This window comes from Schistocerca serialis, chromosome 3, assembly GCF_023864345.2.
Source record: "Schistocerca serialis cubense isolate TAMUIC-IGC-003099 chromosome 3, iqSchSeri2.2, whole genome shotgun sequence".
NCBI lineage: Eukaryota > Metazoa > Arthropoda > Insecta > Orthoptera > Acrididae > Schistocerca > Schistocerca serialis.
In genome coordinates, this window is record NC_064640.1 from 136,392,492 (window position 1) to 136,413,918 (window position 21,427).

General features: G+C 40.7%; 1 protein-coding gene across 2 annotated transcripts in view; it reads right to left on the reverse strand.

The window, feature by feature from the left end:
- LOC126469841 (filaggrin) overlaps positions 1–21,427 on the reverse strand; it is a 358,695-nt gene that overhangs the window by 37,870 nt on the left and 299,398 nt on the right. For both annotated transcript variants that reach the window (XM_050097137.1, XM_050097136.1), the window contains 4 exons: positions 20,640–20,783; positions 16,679–16,905; positions 8,630–8,891; positions 3,114–3,271 (listed from right to left, as the gene is read on the reverse strand). In XM_050097137.1, coding sequence (XP_049953094.1) covers positions 3,114–3,271; positions 8,630–8,891; positions 16,679–16,905; positions 20,640–20,783 — 791 coding nt within the window. The remainder of the gene's footprint in view (positions 1–3,113; positions 3,272–8,629; positions 8,892–16,678; positions 16,906–20,639; positions 20,784–21,427) is intronic.

The following is a 21,427-nucleotide window of genomic DNA, read 5'->3' on the forward strand; positions in this document are numbered from 1 at the left end:
GGCATGGGATTTTATATACTCCTTGTCTCCTTAGATCTACGTTGTCTTTAACAGAACCCAGCATCGCTTGTATTCATGCTGAAGGGCGGAAGACACACTTTGTTTGATGTTTCTTGAACCGTCTGCCAATTTTAAAGGACACACCACCAACATAAGGTAGAAAAAATGTCCTTGTGGACTTCTCCACTTCTTCTGACTATCGTTTCTGGCTGTTCTTGAGTTTTAGTCCACACTAGTTGACATGCATTTTGAATCTGCTTATCAGAGTACCCATTCTGGAAAAACACAGAACAAATATGGCTAATCTCTGCTGATAAGTTCTGTCAATCTGAGATAAACGAGAGTCCCTAATATACCAATGTGTTGAGATGGGTGATGGCAGCTCGTAGCCCATAGATACAGGTCAGTGTGAGTTTCACTGTTAAAGATAGACACAATTAACATAGAAATCACACCAGATTAGGTCACCAAGAAAAGACTGATGTTGTTGAACACTGTCTTGACATGGGCTACAGCATGAACTACAGAGAGACGGAGATCATTTCGTCCACTTCCACATGCTGGGACTCCATCATTAAAAAAAGCAACCTGGTTAACACACATGGGATTTAGACTTAGCAAGGCATGGGAACCAACACTAGAAGTACTAAGGCATCAATGCCCACAGACGTATGAATCCAGCAAGTCATCACATATGAGGAATCAAAGTTAGGACACTAAAATTTGGCATCAACACTCTGTGTGTGCATACTGGACCACAACTTGTAGCCATGCTTTTCCACATTGGTCATGTGAAGACAGTGTCTTCTTTCTCCAGCAGGGGGGCTCTGGATGTCGATGTCCTCTAAAATCTGTCTACGATGACATTATAAGCCTCCCCCATAGGCATCTGTGCTTTTCTAGTGAAGCTGTCTCATTAAAATACTGAGCAGCTTTCACAAAATTATCTGACATGACACCTGTGAATCACTGAAGAAATTATTAAATTGGGGACCTCTCAAATGGCAAAACCAATGAATGTTATAATCCAATAGTCGAGTAGTTCATGTGATTTGTTGTACTGATCAGTTCCATTAACTTATGAACAGCATTTTACTTTTAAACTTCCTATTGATGTGCACAATTTTACTAATTAAATTATTGCATCAGAATATATTTAAAATAACTGCTGCAGGTAACTGTTTAGTTGATTTGTAATCTTTTATGAATTAGTTTAATTTGTCAGGATGAAAACTACACAATAGTTTTCCTAGAATACCGGATGTAGTCTGGTAAGTACTTCTAAATGAGTCACCTTAGTTGCTCAGTTTTCTTAGAGATTACAGTTGTAAAAGCCTATATCATTCTACATGAATAATGCACTACGGAGGTGTGTGTAGGACTGCACAAAGATTCACATTTCAGAATGGGTTGATACAGCAGTAGACACTACTGGCTGCAGTTGTAAAGACTAACTTCAGAGGGAAGGAGGCATGTTATCCTCTGTTGTTATTGTGAGAATGTCTGACGTCAGTAGGCACACACACGCAATGTCTGTGAATTTGTGTACAATGGTATGCAGAATAAAAAAAAATGCATGAGATTAATTTGACTTCTGTTAATTACTTTAATCACCTGTTTGTCCCCAGACACCATACCATACTACCAATCTACTCATCCTGATTATTTTCCAACACAAAACATGATTCAGTCAATTAAATACTGTGTAAAATACGTGTATGTACCATGAACAGACCTGAATGTTGGACAAAATACGTGCTTGTGCCCCTGGAACTGAAGAAGATTTGGAAATTTATGAATCCAATCAGAATCAACACAGTCGGATTCACAGTGTCTTCATTTAGTGCGTATCTAATCATCATTTGAATATTCTTCATTATCAGTAACTACTAAAGTCATACTATTCTCAGGAGATAAATGGTGGAGTCTAGTCAGTTATGCAACATATGGGCACTTCTGTACACAGTTCTTGCAGTACTGTGTTGATGAATGTCAGTTTTTGTGACTGAGTCTCTTCAACAATGAAACATAACTCATATGGGAAGCTGCTGGAAGAGCAACACTCTGGGTGTCATTCCAAGCCATAGATTGCACAAAGTGTTAACTTTTAATACTATAGCAGCAGTTCTCTTAATTTGCTCAGTCTGTACTTTCTTCCAGTCTGCTTGATTGGTGACACAAACTCAATCTTGTAGAGAAAGTGTTGTCCCATTTGCTCAGAGCCAGGTCATTGAATGCTTAACAATAAGCATGATTTTAACACACTGGTGCGCACATAGCCTTACAATATCAAGGCCAAAAATAAATGTCAAGCTGTGATGGAACAGGTGACTTAAGTGTTTGACTCTTATTGTCAGTAGGATTTACTTAATAAATTAATTCACTTTTCGTGCGACCACTAATCGCACAGACTAGATCCCCCAACATGATTGGAAATCTACTTCCACGAATTTAATCTATTGCACAACAAACACCCACAGTGTCTTTATCACTTGTACAATAATTTAGCAAGTACAAACACAGAAAGAATTTAAAAAAGGAGTTTCAAATAACCCTATTAGAGACGTCGTCAACATTCAGAAAGGAATTTGACTTGTATTTTCTGAAAATGATATATTTATGTTTGCCTTAGATTTGGAAAAGGACTGAAACAACAATGTCTGATTAAAATTTGTATTGAATTCATCTTATGTCTGACACTGGTATTTTACATGCAGTCAGAAAAACATGTAAATGGACAGACCATAAGGTTTGAAGAATAACTTCATAAATTTGTCAAAAGAGATGTGAAACATATCTTATGACTGCATGTCACTGATATCACTTTCAAAGTAATTTCCTTATGAGACTAACACTGCTGCTGGTGTCTTTAATGCAATTTGTGAGCTCTTCCTATAGCTGCTGCCATATTAGTTGTAATATTCTTCAAGTCATCGAAGTGCAACAGTGATTGTGAGGATATGGACAATATCATATTACTTCATTATTTCAATGATTTTTCTCTACTTTATAAACTTGAGAATAAAAACAGCCCCTTGTATTTCATTACAGATTGTCACAGTCTTTTTACAATATCAGCATATTTTATGCCATGTAAAACATATCCCACATACCTGAATATTCCTTCAGTTTGGGCACCTTGAAGTTTGAGGACTTCTTCAGAAAGTGTTGTCTGAACCCATGGAAGTTTTCTATGAGGAAATCTGTCTTTTTGCAATGCCATAACTTCTTGCAGCGTGTTTCCAAACATGCTGGGTCGAAATATTTGCAGCTGAAATGTTATCAAAAAAAGAAGCTCATATAATCAATAGCTAACATATCAAAATGTTCACATGACTTTTGCAAACTGTACAAAAAGACACTTTACTGCCACATGCAGTGAAATTTTACTTTTTATATATGTTCAATAGGATACAAAAGTTGACTCTTGTAAGAACAGAGGGAAGTGTTGTTAATTACATCTTAAAGGGAAACAAGATAGATCCCCATGTCCAATTGACATATTAACATCATATACCTGTTAGTAGGGCTGCTCACAAACCCATACTTCAGACAATATCATGAGTGAACACTTGCAACTTTCTAGGCTAAGCTTATTTGCCTATCAAGTAATACAAAGGCTTACTGGCTGTCAAGTGATGATAGTGTTAGGAGTTTTGAGGGCTCTGTTGGCATGTGATCAGCACAAAAACTATTAAGTTAACTGAAGGCTCTGAGATTCAGAAGCATTAAAGTGTAACTTGAGACTGCAGTGTACACAGTTCCGCTATAGTTTAGCTCTTTGGGACCTAGCAGGCCAGAGGGACAGGCGAAGGGCTGTCTGAGGACCTACTGCCATGTGTAGGTTCCTAGAACATCAGTATTCTGGCCTGTTTAAGAAAATGCTGGGTGTAGTGGACTGAGCAAACACAGAAAACACTTTTGTTCTTTGGGGCCCGCAGTGCAAAATATGTCTTTTAATGACATGATTATTTATTAATAATAGCCAGCTACATTTCTATGTAAGTTGTTTATATTTTATCTCTTTCACAGTGAACCCATTTCGGCAAATTGCCATTGTCAGGTGCTCTGTAAATACATAGATAAGCGATGGTCTTAATATATTATGACCTCAAAATTGTAACACAATTATACCACAATAAAACACAACCTGAAAGGCACAATATACATAAAGAAGTAACATTAAACATACACACAACAAAAAAGAAAAAACAAAATACATAACCATGACCTATGTAGGAAACATCTCGAACAAAATCAACGCATTATTCAACAAAACTGACATCGCGTTTGCATTTCAAAACACACACAGCCTTAAACACAAAATTCGCAAAGGCAGCTCGAAGATTCCCATACACAACAATCCCAGCGTTTACAAAATTTCGTGTAACACATGTCACAAATTCTACATAGGGCAAACTGGTAAAAACTTCAAAATCACATATAAAGAGCACACCAGAGAAAGTGAAAACCACCCATCGACATTTTTTCAGCATTTACAAGCAGTGAACACTATGCAAAACCCATAAACAAAGCACTAGAAATCCTCATATTAAACAAAAGGGGATATTGATGAACACCCTTGAGGAAATAGAGATATATTCATATGCATACAGCAACCCAACAAATTTACCGAACAAACAAACCGACCTAAAGCACAAAAAGTATATAGAAAACTTGATTCACATTATAAATTGGTAAACCAGGTAAAATAATAATATCAGTGATTCTAAACAACACATATCCATAGTAACGGCAATAACAACACGAGTAGCATAAAACAGAGACAGAACACTAACATAAATCATAGACAACAACAATTATTATGAAAAAATTAAAAATGTAAAATAAAGATGTCAAATAAAACTAAAACTAACTTTAGGCAAAAACATAATTAGAAACAAACCTACATGAAAAAAAAAAATAATAAACAACTGAATTTCACACATCACTTATTTATAATGGTAAGTATGTAAACATGTAACATCGCTGACTCATTGTAATCCAAGCTGTGAGAAAAGTAGCATACATGGAAAACAAGTAATATTCGATATACATCACCACTGTACACCTGGGAGAAAGTAATAATTCCAAAACAGACAGGACATGACAGCAACGATGTTACGTATAAGGTAAAACACCTAATGATATATTATAAATTTTCAGATCATAGTTGCAAAACCATTATATTAAGACCATTGCTTATCTATGTCTTTACAGAGCACCTGATGATGGCAATTTGCTGAAATGGGCTCATTGTGAATGAGATAAAATATAAACAACTTACAGAGCAGTGTAGCCCAGCATTTACAAAATTTCGTGTAATACATGTCACAATTTTTACATATGGCAAACTAGAAGAAACTTCAAAATCAGATATAAAGAGCACACCAGAGAAAGTGAAAACCATAAATAATCATGTCATTAACAGAAAACACTGTTAGGTCTTTGAACATGGCCAGCTACTTCTGCACACACAAGAATAGCAAGCCTTGTTGTCAAAATCAAGAAAAGATAGTGTATGGAAATCATTCAAGTCTACACACATATACAGTATTTCAATTACGTGGCCCTTAGGCTGACAAAAAATGTGAAGCACCCAGAACAGGAGGAGGAAAGAAAATGGAACTTCATAAGTAGGGCAGGTATGTGAAGTTATTCCATTAATTAGAAAATCGAGTCAAATTCACAAAGAACTTCGGAGTGAGCCCACTTAGCAGTTTGATGTTACCTCTCCTCTGGCCTGGAGGATGCATGCACTGACTTGGTTGGGAAGGATGTCATATAGCCATATCCTCTCCTGAGGCAAGATGGCCTACAACTGTTGCAAATGGTCCTTGAAATCCTGGATAATGGAAATGGAACAAAGTTGATGCCTGTGCTAGTCCCACACATCTCCTATTGGGGCAAATCTGGAGATCTTGCTTCCCACAAAATTACCTCAACATCACACAGACAGTTCATAGAGACACATACCACTTGTGGATGAGGATTTCCTTTGAAAAACGGCACCATGATACTGTTGTAGGAGACGTAACACACGAGGACACAGGATGTCCATGGCATACCTTTTTGCTATTGGAGTTCTCACAATCAATACCAGCCATCACCTGAAGTCATACCTGATGGCTTCTCACATGCTGACATCAGGAATAACGCCACTGTGCCTCTCCACATGATTAGATGAAAGAGACCACTCTCCAGTCACTGCTATACTCACTGATTATGGTCCTTAACCAGCAGCCCATGCTTCCTGGTCACAGCACCACTCCAAAAACAGCCATTTGCATTGTGGCATTAATGGCAGCTTACAGTAATTCTCTTGTCGGAATTCTGCTAGTCTCTGACCAGTGGTTCAGAATGACACAGAATATTGCTGGGAGTCCATTATTTGTCCTCAGATGGCAGGCACAAATGTGATGGGACAACAGTGTGATTGGTACTTGGTGCACTGTACGGCAGTCTTCCCTTGCGATAGACTTAGTTGACCGGAACCTTGATGACAAGTATACTTGGCCTTACATTATCGTGCAGTCCAACACTGAGTCACTGTCACGTCCGAATGCCCCACAAATCTGGATATTGCACAGTTTGAACAGACGGTCAAATGGAGGTCCACAATGAGGTCCCTTCCAAATTCTATTGGGTGCCGATAACATTGTCCTGCCAGAGTATGTGGTATCTTCATGTCCTTCGCAGTGACCACTGAACATGTAATGCCGTTAACACCCCTTCTATAACCTACTAGGCCTGGTAACAACACTAAAGACTCTTCTGGGCATTCTATTTGTGACAGAGTACTAAAGATGTAATCATTTGCATACCCGGTGATGGTGTGTATGTGTACAAAGTTATATTGACATCTGACAATGTCTTCTGGGCACTTCACAAATTTGTCAGGCAGTATACATAAATTTTTTTCCAGACTCTCTCTTTTTATTTTTAGTTACTTTATTTTCAGTCACTTTTAGAGACTAGTAATGGAAATAACTGTGAGTATTCATCAATTTAATTGACATGTGATGTTTACTTCCAGTTGAATGTGTTTTGCTATCTTTAGGTTAAGATTAAAAAACAGAATTTTTGCCATACGAATTGTTTTACATAATTTTTCATTAATAATATGACATACACTTATTATTATTGTTATTATTATTATTATTGGTAAATTTATCATACAAACTCTGTATTTTTACAAACATATGCATTATTTTGTAACAAATGTTGACGACATTTTTGATGGATGATTTTTGTTATTGTTTTGGAATAATTTGTGCTGCTGGTGTGAAGGGACTTCTGTAACATATTTTGTAGAGACTTGTAAATAGCATTCAGTGTCTATCACACCAATTAAGAAAATATTTTTACATCTCTCTTGCTGACTAAAATTCCCCCCCCCCCCCCCCCCCACCTTTTTTTACAATCTACGAGAAGTAAAGCTTAAACAAAGAAATCTACAGCATCAATGATTCCAGAAGTTTCCATTTTTATCGGAAAGTATGAATTCTTATTACAAGAATTGACCACTGCATTCATAAGTCATTCAAAATCTATGAAAAATAGAACAATTTACAGAAGCATTTGAAAAGAACAGCAGATTAGGAAAAAGAGCTCTTTTGTGAAGATGGTAGATGATGTGTCTGATATACATCATTCAGATACTTTGAAAAAGATTACAACTGAAGAAGGTAAGGCATTTTCATATCTTTGAACTGGAAAAATGAAGGAGGGAGACAGATTAATGGATCAAATGAAGGGCAGATTGAACACAAAAATGCTGTTATTCCAAGAAACAAGGAAAGACAGAGGATGATCTGATGGGATGAGAGTACATGATATTACAAAACATGCATGAATAACATGAATGCCTATAGCTTGAGACAAGAGAGGAGGAGGAGCCACAGGCTCCAAAAGCTTGCAAATTTCAATATATTTTTATATGTGTGTTCTCCTGCTGCTGCTTGGTGAGTAGATTTTTATCTATCCAATTACATTACATGTAGCTTGAGACCATAATCCAAGGAGAAGTCTTAAGGAGGCCTTTATCCTGCGGTGGATCTCAAATGGCTGCTTAAGATAACACAACAGCTGTCTTCTATGTAAAAATAATGCTTTTTAAATGCATAATTCAGAAGCATATTTTAATAATTATAGATTAGGAAACACGTAGTACAAGTAATAGTCTAAAATAACTGTATATATTTAAATCTCAGAACAGTTTTGGTAACATTACTTTCAAAAGAGAGGTTTGTGTTTAAGGTTTCAGATGTATTCATTGTAACAAATGTTTCACTTACATTTCCCTGGCTGTATTTCAGACAATCAGTAGATGCGTTCACAATCTCAGAAGTAAAAAATTACAGCTTTAAATCAGAAGGTTTCCTTTCCAAGCACCTGGTCCATATAAGTGTGGGCAATGTGGAAATCAGCAACACAAAAAAATAAAAATAAAACAAAAAATAAAGCCGATTTAATTCAAGGAATACAGATGACCAGCATACCATTAGAATTTTATCTGGACAGTATTACAGTTGAAGGAGCTGAGGGAATATTGAATTAACAGCTTGATACTTTAATGTCTTAAAAAAGAAAGTATATAACTATGTAAATAAATTAATCTGTAACTCACTCTTGCTTGATCAATCTCCTCAATGGTAGGTTTCCGTGGAGCCTTTTTTCCAGTGTGCCCAATACGTTCTAGCCTCTTGCAGCTAACTGTGGCATAATGACTTATCTGAACATGAATTGGCCATTTTCCAACTTCTGGGAAATCAAAAGCAGGATCCCTGTGCCTGTTCATGTATCCATCCAGATATGACTGAAATTTTGGGGACGGTGGGAAGAAAGCAAGGCAAATGGCAAGAAGCTCCCATCCACGTCGAAGGCTCTCCCTATAAAATAATGCATAAGTAATTGAAAGAAAGAGTACATTTCAAAACTTAACAGCCTAGGACTGGCCCACATCGAAATTAAATGAATGTGAAATTTATCATAATTTATAAACTGAATATTCAACAATCTGCAAATTTCTGCACCAATTAATAAGACTACCAGAGACAAATAACAAATCATGAAATATGTAAGTGATTCCTGCAATCAGAAAACTGGATCAATCATTTTTCCAAGTCAGGGTTTCTTTCTTGCAGCCAGATATTTTTTTCTGGGTTTGACTTTAACATAATAATCAGGAGTAAGTAAATTTTCTTTTATGCTTATTATAGAATTGAGTGGGCTATGACTATGTTAATTGGTATCAAATAATTTCTTAATGTTCCACTTACGCACATCTGATCCAATTGCACTGCTACACAAATAACGGGAACGACTACTTTGGCTATTAAATGTGCAAAGAATCAATCACATTAAAAAAAAAAAAAATGATCCCATTATATAGCTTTCAAGCTATTGCAGTCCCATAACCAGATGGCTTTGTGTGGCCTGATTTGTATTGCAGCTCAGATGGTACTCACACATGACATTATTGTACCCACCTTGGATCCACCTCCAAGCAACACAGGCATGTACTGAGGGCTGCTGCCAATCCAGCCATCGGCAACACCATCAAGGGAGATGCACCAAAACATTACAGCAATAACATAAGCACACTGTGCTGTTTTCAACCACAATTCCTGCAACTGCAAAAGATTCACATGGCACCGGCTTTGCTACTAGTGGCATGAGATTTGCCACAATTAGCACTGCCACCATGGGCCCAGATTCTTCCTCCAAAGGTCACATGTTAATGGTCACTGCAGCAGTATTCTTCAACCACATGGCTATAAAGGATATTGCTCAGCCAATCAGAGACATGCTGACTAAATCCTGCAAGCCCTTCAATTGGAGGTCCCTTCACCCCAGTGAAGCTGTAAGCTCCAAACAACTCATTCCAGTTCAACTCGCTGGGCTCAATGTTGGCCGCACCCATGGCCCGTCAGTATGCCACTCACTGTCACTTCTGCCTTATGCCAGCCAGGCTCGTGGCCCATCCAACAGAGCTCATCTCTCCACACTGTCCACAGCAGCTACACTATCTCCAACTGGCTACAAGCTTCTATCTCACTGCGACCTATCTCCTGAACCGTCCTCAAACTTTAACATTCTCCATCAATATGGCTGCACTGACAATGCCCCTATGAGAACACCGTCAGTGCGATGTCAGTGATTATTTGTAGATTGGAATGAAGGAGTGCGGATTCATATCTGAATCACTCTTTTATTTTTGTATTCAATTTACAAGTGTCAATAAAGCTCATTATTCTTGCTATCTGGACAATATTAATGGTGTGACTCCCCCGGACGTGACACAAATTTTGGCAAGGAGGATTAAAATTTGTCCCATCAGTGACTGTTAACACTTTTTCATACTCTGTGTGCTTGTCCAGTGTAGTACCCATCTCTAAGAAAAACTTAAGATGGCTGCAGACTTCAAGCAATGCAGGCATGTATTGTGGGCTGTTGCCTCTCCGACTGCTGGTGACACCACTGAGGGAGATGGAGGAGAACAGTATGGTAGTAACATAAGCTCACTATGTTTTGTCAATCGCATCTCCTGCAGCTGCCACAGATACATGTGACACCAGCTTCACTGCTAGTGGTGTGAGATTTGTCGCAATTAATGCTGCCACAGGTCGTATGCCTGCTGATCGTCATGGCAGTATTCTTCTACCAGGCAGCTATAGAGGATGCTGCCCAGCCGATCAGAGACAGTTCACACTGGGAGTCATTCCGGGCCATGCACCGACTGCATCCTGCCAGTCCCACAACTGGAGCTCCCTTCATCCCACCACAGCCATACTCTCCAAGCCATGTCTGAGTGCTCACTCCGTGCCTCATTTGAGTTGATCTTATTGGGCCTAACATCGTCCGCTCTTGTGGCCCATCAGTGTGCAACTCACTGTCACCCCTGGATTAAATGAGTCATGTCCCCAGCCCATCTGTGCAATGGAGCTTATCTCTCCACATCGTTCAATGTGGCCATCTTATCCACTACTGGCTATGAGCTTCCACCTCTCCTGGACTGTCCTTGACCTTTACTGCTCTCCACCGCTCCACCAACACAGTTGTATTGATGTCACCCTTGTAAGAACTCTGTCACTGCAATAACAGTGATTATCAGTGTGTTGGAACCAAATAGTGTGGATTCATGTCCAAATAATTCTTTTGTTGTATTCAGTTTACGAAGTTCATTATTCATACTACTTGGGGCACATTAAATGATGTGGCTCTCTCAGCTACAAACACAAAAGATATTATATGTGGAACTTTGCCATGAATTTTACTTTGGTAACATTTATTTATAGCCTGGATATTATGACCATATGGTTATATTGTACAAGTCATTGGCAATTTGTACAGATAGACCTGAAAACGGAATTTTATATTTAAAAATCAGTTGTGCTATAAATCAAGAGTAAATAAAGCAGCTGTTACACTGAAAGTAAGTTCTATTTGATTTTTTCACATACAACAAATGTTTCCCGTGGTGAAAGGTACATTAACAGCTAGGAAAAAACTTGGGAAAAAGTCAAGAGCATTCCACTGTTGGGCAAAGAGAGATTTGAAATAGATCCGCATATCCACAGCTGGAATCGTGAAAGGAAAAGGGGGTTAAGTATCCGCTTCTCTAGCCAAACAGTCAGCCAATTCATTCCCTGGGATTCCCACATGACTCGGGACCCAGAGAAACACGACTGAACAGGCGGCATGCTCAAGGGCAGAGACAAGGTCATGGATGGCAGAGACCAAGGGGTGATGAGAGTAGCATCGATCGATAGCCTGAAGGCTGCTCATGGAGTCAGAACAAATTAAAACACTATGCAGAGAGGCCTGAGAAACAAAAAGGAGGGCCCTGTAAATGGCTAGAAGCTCTCCTGTAAATACATGATCCTGGCAACAAATGGTGCTCGAAGCTGGTAGGAATTGTGAAAGCGTATCCCACCTTATCAGTGGTCTTAGACCCATCAGTGTAAAGGATGGTGGCACCCTGGAACTCTGCAAGGACGGCACATACAAGACACCGGTAAACCATAGGAGCAACAGAGACCTTAGGACCCTGGAAGAGAGCAGTCCTAATCAGTGGTCTAGGCACCATGCAAGGGGGGGGGGGGGGGGGGAGGGGGGGGTATGGGAGGAAAGACACGGGGTGCAGTGAGTGCAGATGGAGATCCCAGCAGAGGGTAGTGAGACGCATGCCAACCAACCAGCAATCCCACCCATGGGACATGGGAGGTGGGGGTGGGGGGGGGGGGGGGTGCTAGGAGGGACATATCCCTCCTGATTGGTGAAGAGCACAGGGTATACAGGATGGTCAGGGAATTGGCGAATGACGACTGTGTAAGAAACAAGGAGTTGGCTCCGTCGGATGTGTAGAAGGGGAATCCCTGCTTCTGTGAGGAGACTATCAACAGGACTAGTGCAAAGGGCACCAATAGCCAGACACGTCCCACAATGATGGACAGGGTTAAGGAGTTTCAAAGTGGAAGCAGCTTTTGAGCCATCAACCTGACTACCATAATCGAGTCTGGACAAAACCAGAGCATGGTAAAGATGGAGAAGAGTGGAACAGTCTGCACCCCAAGATGTGTGGGCCAGGAGCCGGAGAGCATTAAGCTTCCCACGCACCCACGCATGTAGTCTTTAGGTGACGAATGTGGGGCAGCCATGTCAGCTCGTTATCAAAAATAAGGCCCAAGAAACGGGACTGTGTTACAACATCAAGGAGCTGGTTGCCTAAATAAAGTTCTGGATCAGGGTGTACTGTGGGTTGACAACAAAAATGCATAACCTACATTTTGGAGGAGGAAAACTGGAAGCCATGGGCGGTGGCCCATGTAGAGGCCCACCGGTTGGCGCCTTGGAGCTGGTGCTCAGCAGACAACATCAAGTGGGAGCTGCACCAGATGCAAAAATCATCAACGTACAATGCTGGGGTAACCAGAGACCCAACAGAGGTCACAAGCCCTCTTTTGGCAATGAGGAAGAGCATGAAATTTAGCACAGAAGCCTGTGGGATACCATTCTCCTGAGTGAAGTGCTAACTCGAACCCAGAAGAGCCGGTAAGATAAAAACTCACAGATAAAAATCGGAAGGGGACCATGGAAGCCCCAGTCATGGAGGGTAACTAAAATGTGATGGTGCCAAGCCACCGTGAGCCAGATGTGATTGAAGACCCTGAGGAGCTGTTGCCTCTGGGGAACGTCCAAGTATTGAATCATCTGATTGTGAATGGAGTCTGGCCCTGTGGCTGTGTCCCATGAAGAGCTAAGAGCCTGCACCAATTCCCATTCAGTGAAAGGAGCATTGTAGGGCTCAACATGGTGTGGGATGAAATGGAGGGGGGTTTGTTCAACTCTGCGTTTCTGCTGGAGAAAGGCAGGAGGATAGAAAGCGGACAACGATGGCATCACAAAGTGTGTCGCAACGTGTTCTGTGAGGACCAATGGATCAGTGCACAGAGCTCCTTGGATGTTCAGACGCTGGACAGTTGACTGTTGCTCGCGTCCCAGAAGGCTACCAATCTTCAACCAAACCTGCGATAAAGAGGCACATGTCCCCAGGGAGGAAACACACCACTCCCAGCATTCCTTTTTATTCTGCTTAATAATGTGACAAGCCTTAGCACGAAGACGCTTAAAAGTGAGGAGGTTGGTCTGGAAGGGGTGTCACTTAAATCGGTGCAGTGCCTGTCGGCAGTCCTGGACAGCAACAGCGATGTCGTTGGTCCACCACGGTACCGGCCGATGATGAGGGGCCCCTGTGGATAGGGGGGCAGCATTGCTAGCAGCATGAAGAAGAGCAGCAGAGATGCCTTGCACGACTTGATCAATGGAATTCAAGATGGGGGTGTCAAAGTGGACAGCAGTCATGTATAAAAGCCATTTGGCCCTGCGGAATGCCCAACGTGGGGACCTGTCTGCCTGGTGGCAGCAGGGGAACAATAGCATCACTGGGAAGTGGTCATTGTCACAAAAGGTCATCATGGGATGAGCAATGTAGGGCAGCCACGAGGGTAGGGGAGGAGATAGCAAGATCAATAGCAGAAAGGTGCCATGAGCGGCACTGAAGTGGGTAGGGGAACCATCGTTGAGGAGACACAAGTGATAAGTTGGTTGATTAGGACACCCCAAGCCATTGATGTAACACTCCCCCACAGTGGATAGTGGGCATTGAAATCCCCAAGGAGGAGAAACGGAGGCAGGAGTTGCTGAAGTATGGTAGATAGTGCAACATAAGCAAGTGGCCTACCTGGAGGGAGGAAGACATCGCAAATGGTGATTGCCAGAGTCATTTGCACCGTAACCGCTATCACTTCCAAGGTGGTACACAGAGGGATCCAGCCACTTAGGACCTCAGAGTGAACCAAAGTGCAGACCCCACCGGATGCTATCCCAGGGCCAGCACGGTTCCGACAGAACACCCAATAACCACATAAAGTGGGAGAGTGGTTATCACGGAAATGCATTTCTTGGAGAACAAGACAGGACGCAGAATAAGAGGAGACATGACGTCGCATTTCTGCTAGGTGACGATAGTAGCCATTACAGTTCCACTGGATGAATGTGTGGTGTGAGACCAAGGTAGGCATGAAGGAGCCGAGGAGGAGATCAGGTCATTTGGTCAGTAGTTGTTACTGACAAGGATGGGGTGACATCCATAAATAAGATGTCAGACTCAGGTTGCAAGAGGGGAGTTGGCACCTCCGGGGCCACCGGAGACACCTTCTCTTGGGATTTATGTTTCTTCTTCTTCTCTTTCTGAGGTGGAGGAGGACAGGACACAGTGGGAGTACAGGCGTCTGCAAGATCGGGAACTGAAAGAGAGTGGGCGACCTGGGGGATGGTGTGCCTCAAGGTCGAGTGGTGGTAACAGTCTTCTGGCCTGAGAGACACCGGGGAGAGGGTTCCCGGGAGGGAGCCCAATCAGAGACTTATATTCTTGAATCTTCTTTTCTCTCTCATAAGCTGGGCAATCCGGTGAGTGAGGGGAGTGGCGGTCAGAACAATTAACACACACAGGTACCGGGACACAGGGGTTCCCTCATGGATGAGGTGGCCACAGTCACAACACAAAGGATCCGCTGTACAGCAGGAAGACATATGCCCAAAACGCAAGCACCGAAAGCACCGTACAGGTGGAGGGATGTATGGCTTCATGTCACATCTGTAGCACATAACCTTGACCTTCTCTGGGACGGTATCCCCTCGAAAGCCAGGAAGAAGGTGCTAGTATCGGTGCGGTTGTCTTTGCGACCCTTCTGCACACGTCGAACAAAATGCACACCATGCTGCTCCAGACTAGCTTGCAGTTCCTCATCAGTTTGCAGGGTGAGGTCCCTATGAAAAATGACTCCGTGGACCATATTCAGAGATTGGTGAGGAGTGATAGACACTGGGACGTTGCCAAGATGATCACAGGCACGAAGAGCTGCAGATTGGGTGGCAGAAGAAGCTTTGATCAACAGGGAGCCCGACTGCATCTTACTAATAGACTCCACTTCACCAAACTTGTCCTCGATATTTTCCATGAAATCAATGGCTTTGTGGCAGTGAATGTGTCCCCATCCGTCCTAGTACAGACGAGATAACGGGGAAAAGGTTTCAGCCCAAGACAGCGAGCCTGGCCCTTCTCCCATGGGGCAGACAGGGAAGGGAAGGCTGCCGGATCATATGAGACAGCATTTAAGGATCCTTCACCATTCGAAGAGACGGCCATGTGAGAACGGCCAAATTTTTGCAGCTTCTTACGGTTCATGCACCAAGCATCCGCCCTAATACCACCCACTCTGACCAGGGGATCTCCTCATGGGTGCCACCCAGTCACAAAAAGGGCCGTCTGGCAAGGCGGCTGTTGCAGGGAGTTCCAATCCTCCAAGAAGACAAGCAACCACTCCTTGGCATACACAAGGAGGGAACAGCTCAGGTATCAGTAGTGTGATCCCTGTGTTGTCAGGGGTACATAACAGCCCCACCACACGGACTGGCGACCTAGCAGGGTGGAAGGGGGCTACAGTGGGGAAGGGAGAGGGTAAAGGAGAGGGGAGAGGAATCTACACCGTAGATGTTGGGGAGGGAGTTCTTCGCCATATGGCTCACACTAAAAACAGGAAATTTTGAAGTGGAGGTCAAACCTAAGTGGGGACCGAAACACCAAAAGGGTGAAAGAATGGGCAAAAGGAACAAAATTGCAACCAATACAGGAAACCAGGGGAATAGCCAGGTCGACGTAAAGCACAACACCGAGAGAGGGGAAGGAGATGGCAATGGGAAGGAGCAGGGATAGGGAGAGAGGGGGCAGGGAGAAGGAAAAGCAGGTAGGGATGAAGAATGAGCTGCAACAGTTCGGGGCCCCGTGTGCGCCACACACAAACTCACGGAAGAACCGTGAGCCCCTGGGGGGCGGGGGGGGGGGGGGGGGGGGCACGAGATTTGAAAGTGATATGATCTTCAAACTTGTTTTACATCCCAATGGCACATTTCTGGACATGAGTTCCTGAACAAAATTTTACTGACTATGACCCATTTACAGCTCCTACAAGCCTGCAACAGGAAATGAGAAACATCCTGTACAGAATAAGTATCTGATGTGTAACTATTGCAAAAATTAAAGTTTTAGAGGAATAATATTAGTAGGGCAAAGAAGCAGCAAAAGTTAGTAACTTCTTGTGCAATTTTTATGTACCTTCTAGGATTTTCAGTGGTTTGGCGGCATATCTGAATGTAAAGTTCATCCCTTAAAGCTGGTTTACTGTAACCATAATTGCATATCTCAAGTGCGACACTGTTAAAAGTCATTCCAACTTTGGCCTTCCGATCATTCATGTATATCTGTACCAATTTGAAAAGATCACAAGCATCTTTCTTCAATGCTTTATCTGATAACACTAGCATTGGTTTCCGAATAGGATCCTGAAATACAAAAATGTTGTTAATACTGTACAAGTGTTAACATATTAACTATTAAACAATTAATATATGCACTATAGCTTACACATTCATCTTGAGAGATTCTTGTTCCATATCAGTTGCACATTTCTAATTAAAAATGTGCAACTGAGATGGAACAATAAATGAGACCTATGTTACATTAATATTTGATACCAATTATTTTAAAATGTTACTATCGGTACCACCAATCTTGTCTATCACAATGCATTACAGAGACTATTTTCTGTCTTCCTCAGATAGGACTTCTTCTAATTATCACAAATGGATATCATCAACATTATAACATTAAAGAAGGAACACCATCCATTAAGTAACAAAAATCAAATTATTTAAAGAAAAAATATTAAATTATGTAAACAGATATTTCTCGATTTCACAATTTTTTCACCTACAGCACTGTGTGTGTGTGTGTGTGTGTGTGTGTGTGTGTGTGTGTGAAAGGGGGGGGGCTTGTACCAAGTGAAGTTGCAATACCATTTTGTGATATTTATGTTACTGTGCTAAGAATAGGCGTACACAACAACGATGTTATCTGAGCATTCGACAGCTATTGTGAGTCACAAATTTCTGCCTTGTAGTGGTTGCCTACAGTCAACAATGTCAGCTGATGACCGCTACCTATAAATTGTGTCTTGTACTAGTTGGAATAAATGAAGTGCAGCTACTCACAGAGGTTCAGAGTTGGCTATAATTATCATATGGCAGTGAAACTTGGTAGATATGCTAATGCTTTAATGGGGAACTGATTTACGCTGGAAAAAGTTAATTCCAATTTTGGCCACCAGATGCAAATCTGGCGCTGGACACTGTAGGACACCCGTACTATCATTTGACAAGCCATAACATGAGTGAACAGTATGGCTACTGAGAAGAGAGACCTCGCACTGTTGTGGAACTGTTTTATGTCAATGGCAGTAATTACAGTGCTGCATTGAGAGAGTATCATCGATTGAAAGATCTGAGGAGAGGCCTAATGTCACTAAATGGTTTAACGAAGATGACAATGAAATTCAGAAACAAGAGCGAGCTTGGTGTGGCACCTGGAAGAGGAAGAAGTTCTATCCCAGTAAAAGTTATTGACAAGGTTGCTGTTGCTTTAACTGATCATGTAGCATGTGTCCCAGGTAGTGGTAGTGCTGGTGCAGCATCACAAAAATTGTCCATCCCATGATCAACAGAGGGAACATTTTGCACTCTATATTACACACACAAGCACCTTTATTCTCACTCCATTCTTCTTTGAAGAGCATACATCCGGAGGGCCTGTCAAGCATACCACGATGTCAGCACAATTTCAAGACCTCCTTGTTCAGCACGTGGTACATGCTTTGGAAGAGCACAATTGTGTGGAAACAACTGTTTTAATGCAAGGTAGGGCAACACTTCATATCACTTGCCCAGTGAAAGACCTGCATAACACAACCTTCCACGAACATGTTATCTCAGAGGTTTTCCAAATGCATGGCCTCCAAGATCACCTGGTCAGAATTCGTGTGACTTTTGGCTCTGGGGATATCTAAAAGAGCACATTTACCAGGGACACATTCAGTTTCTATCTGATCTGAATGCCAGTATACAGGAAAACATTGCTCAGATTCCATCAGAACTGGTGCAAGCAACTGTTTCTCATGTCATTTTTATGGATGCAGCATCTCGTCAACATCTCCAGTTCTCACACTGAACAAATTGTGTAAGCAGTGCTTAGTAATAAAATCAACATTATGCCTTCCTCATTCATTTTACCTTTTCTGCACATGTCCCATTCCTAATCCATTACATATGGAAATATTTCTATACATTTTTCTCACATTCACAATGCCAGATTTGCACCTGGTGGCCAAAACTGGAACTAATTTTTTCCCAGGATAAATTGGTTCTGCATTAACACATTAGAATATCTTTCAAGTTTCATTGCCATATGATAATTACATCCCATACTTGATCTCTGGGAGTAACTGCACCTTAATCCTAGTCACCCGGTGGGTACTCAGAGAAGAATGAAACAGAATTGCATGCTGTTGTTTCAGAGGAAACTGGGAGAGCTGTGTCGACCCATACAGTACAGAATCTTCTTCACATGATTAGTTTGTGTACAAAATGCCAAAGAGGGTCCAAGCAGGTTACAGCATCATTGTGGAGCAACTTGATATTAAATGATTCTCTCACAATGGATTTTGGTTTTACAGACCTGCAGAGACGTGCACATTTCCCGCTCCCCCTCAATCAAAGTCCAAATGTTTTGGGCATTTATGTGCATCAAAGCAGTGACAAAACTACTAGACTATCTAGGAACGTGATAAACGTTTACACAATCAAATATAACAGTGTAAAAAGTTTATCCATACAAACAATACACAAGTGGTTGGCAGATATAATATATTTAACATTTTTTGCCAGTCAAGCAACAGAATGGGACCACTTTATTGATTGCCCACCATGGTGTACACTTCTAAAATCTACCTTTATGAAATCTGAATGTTTTTGTTACATAAACAACAAGTTTAAGGTACATGTAACACACAAATTTTGAATAATATTCTGTGGGGAAATTTTCCAATTAACTTTGTAAATTTTCAACACAATCAAATTCCTTTTTAGAGTAAATTTTCTATCAAAGCATCAGAAATGAGTTTTGGACGCATATGTTCTGATATAAAAGACTTTATTTTTTCAAACATGCATCTCATAAATCACGGACAAATGCAACTGGGCAGATTTTCTTTAGGTTTCAATGCTGTCAACAAAAAGGCAAAATGACAGAGTATTTTCCCTAAGTACGTGACTGGCTTCAATAACACACAATCAAAAGAAACCAGCATCTTCACTGGCCTCTGTAACATAGGGTGTGCCCAGAGGCTGCATGACACAATTGCTACTGTACTCAATAGGTACTAAGATTTATCAGATGCTGAGAAACAGAAATGTATCATATCCTACTACAAGAAGAAAGAAAGGAAGGTCTTTAATTTTCTGTGAGAATTCTGATAAAGTGCAATATATCTAGTAAGGGGGATCACATAGAGATCACTCTTGCCGCAGTATTTTAGAATCCCTGTCTCATATGCCCACTTGAAGGAATCTCAAGAATTCAAATACTTGCTGCTACACTTTGAACAGTTTGGTTTGGATTATACTACAGTGTTACAGAAGTGATCGGAAAGCTTAAATGAAAACATCTGGAAAAAAATGTGATGATGTTTTTGTGAAATACTGATGGGTAAATTTAGGTAATCTGTGTATTAAATACATAGGAGACAATTACTACTATCTCCATCAAAGATTTAGGAGAAGGACCATAAAAACAACATAGAAAAGTTCAAAGCCCACACTGATGCAAGCAGGAAGTCATACTGTGCCTACTTCATACGAAATGAAACATGAAAGGAACCAATTAATGATGGTAAAAAATACCCTGAGAAGTCGTTTGCGAATTATATAGCTGTAACAACAATAACCATACTTGATTACATATAATCTACAGTCTAAGAATACCAAACACATAATAAAGGAAGATATGATAAAATATATACTTAGAAGATTTTTCAGTTTATTGGAAAAATCTAAGTAGGAAACTATGCTATCCATTATATGACAAGTCAAAGATATTTTAAGTAAAAAGCATTTTAAAACTGCAGTTCACAATAATTTCTAAAAAAGGATTCTATTATACTGCACTAAGGGATAAAGAAATCTACCTTTGACCATGAAAGCATATCTCTGATGGAGAATTTTTTACGGAAAATGCCCTTTTTATGAATATTGAGGTTATCTTGTGCATATTTCTCAATATCACTCTCAGATGGCAACTTCTTGTCCCGACTCAGAACGACGTGTGACTGCTGAAATGAATAAAAATCAAATATTACTCTTCACAGAGTTTTAAAAGGGAAACAAAGCAGTCTGTGCATGTTCACTACTATGTTAAAAATATCTATGCCAATACAATACATACAATGTAAGTATGTGAGAGTCAACTGTAGTTTCTATACGTGTAAAAATAATGTACACTTAACAGAGTTTTGGTCTTGATCCACTGGATAGTCTGCAATTTTTACGGATATACTGTATAGAAAATAATAGAAGTGCAATAATATAAATCTCAGATATTGCATAATGTTTAAATACTGTATCATACCACAATTGGAAATTTCAAATCCATCAGTATATTTGACACTAAAATCTCGCATTTAAATACTTCTATCCAGTAAAATGTCCTCATATCTTTTCTTAAAGATATCTGCTGGGAAGCCTTATCTAACGAAGACAAAGAACTTTTTATGGAAGTAGTGGTTTAAACAGTGAACTTTCTGACCAAAGTTAAGAAAGTAGTCATGAAATAAGTAAAATTGTCACTTATTGTCCTTTAAGTGATAGTTATTTCAAAATCAATCATTAACTGATTTTAGGATTACAATCCTCAAACTTTTGGGACAAAGTTATGGCAAGAAGAAAAAGCCATGAGTAGAAAATCAATTTTTGTTAC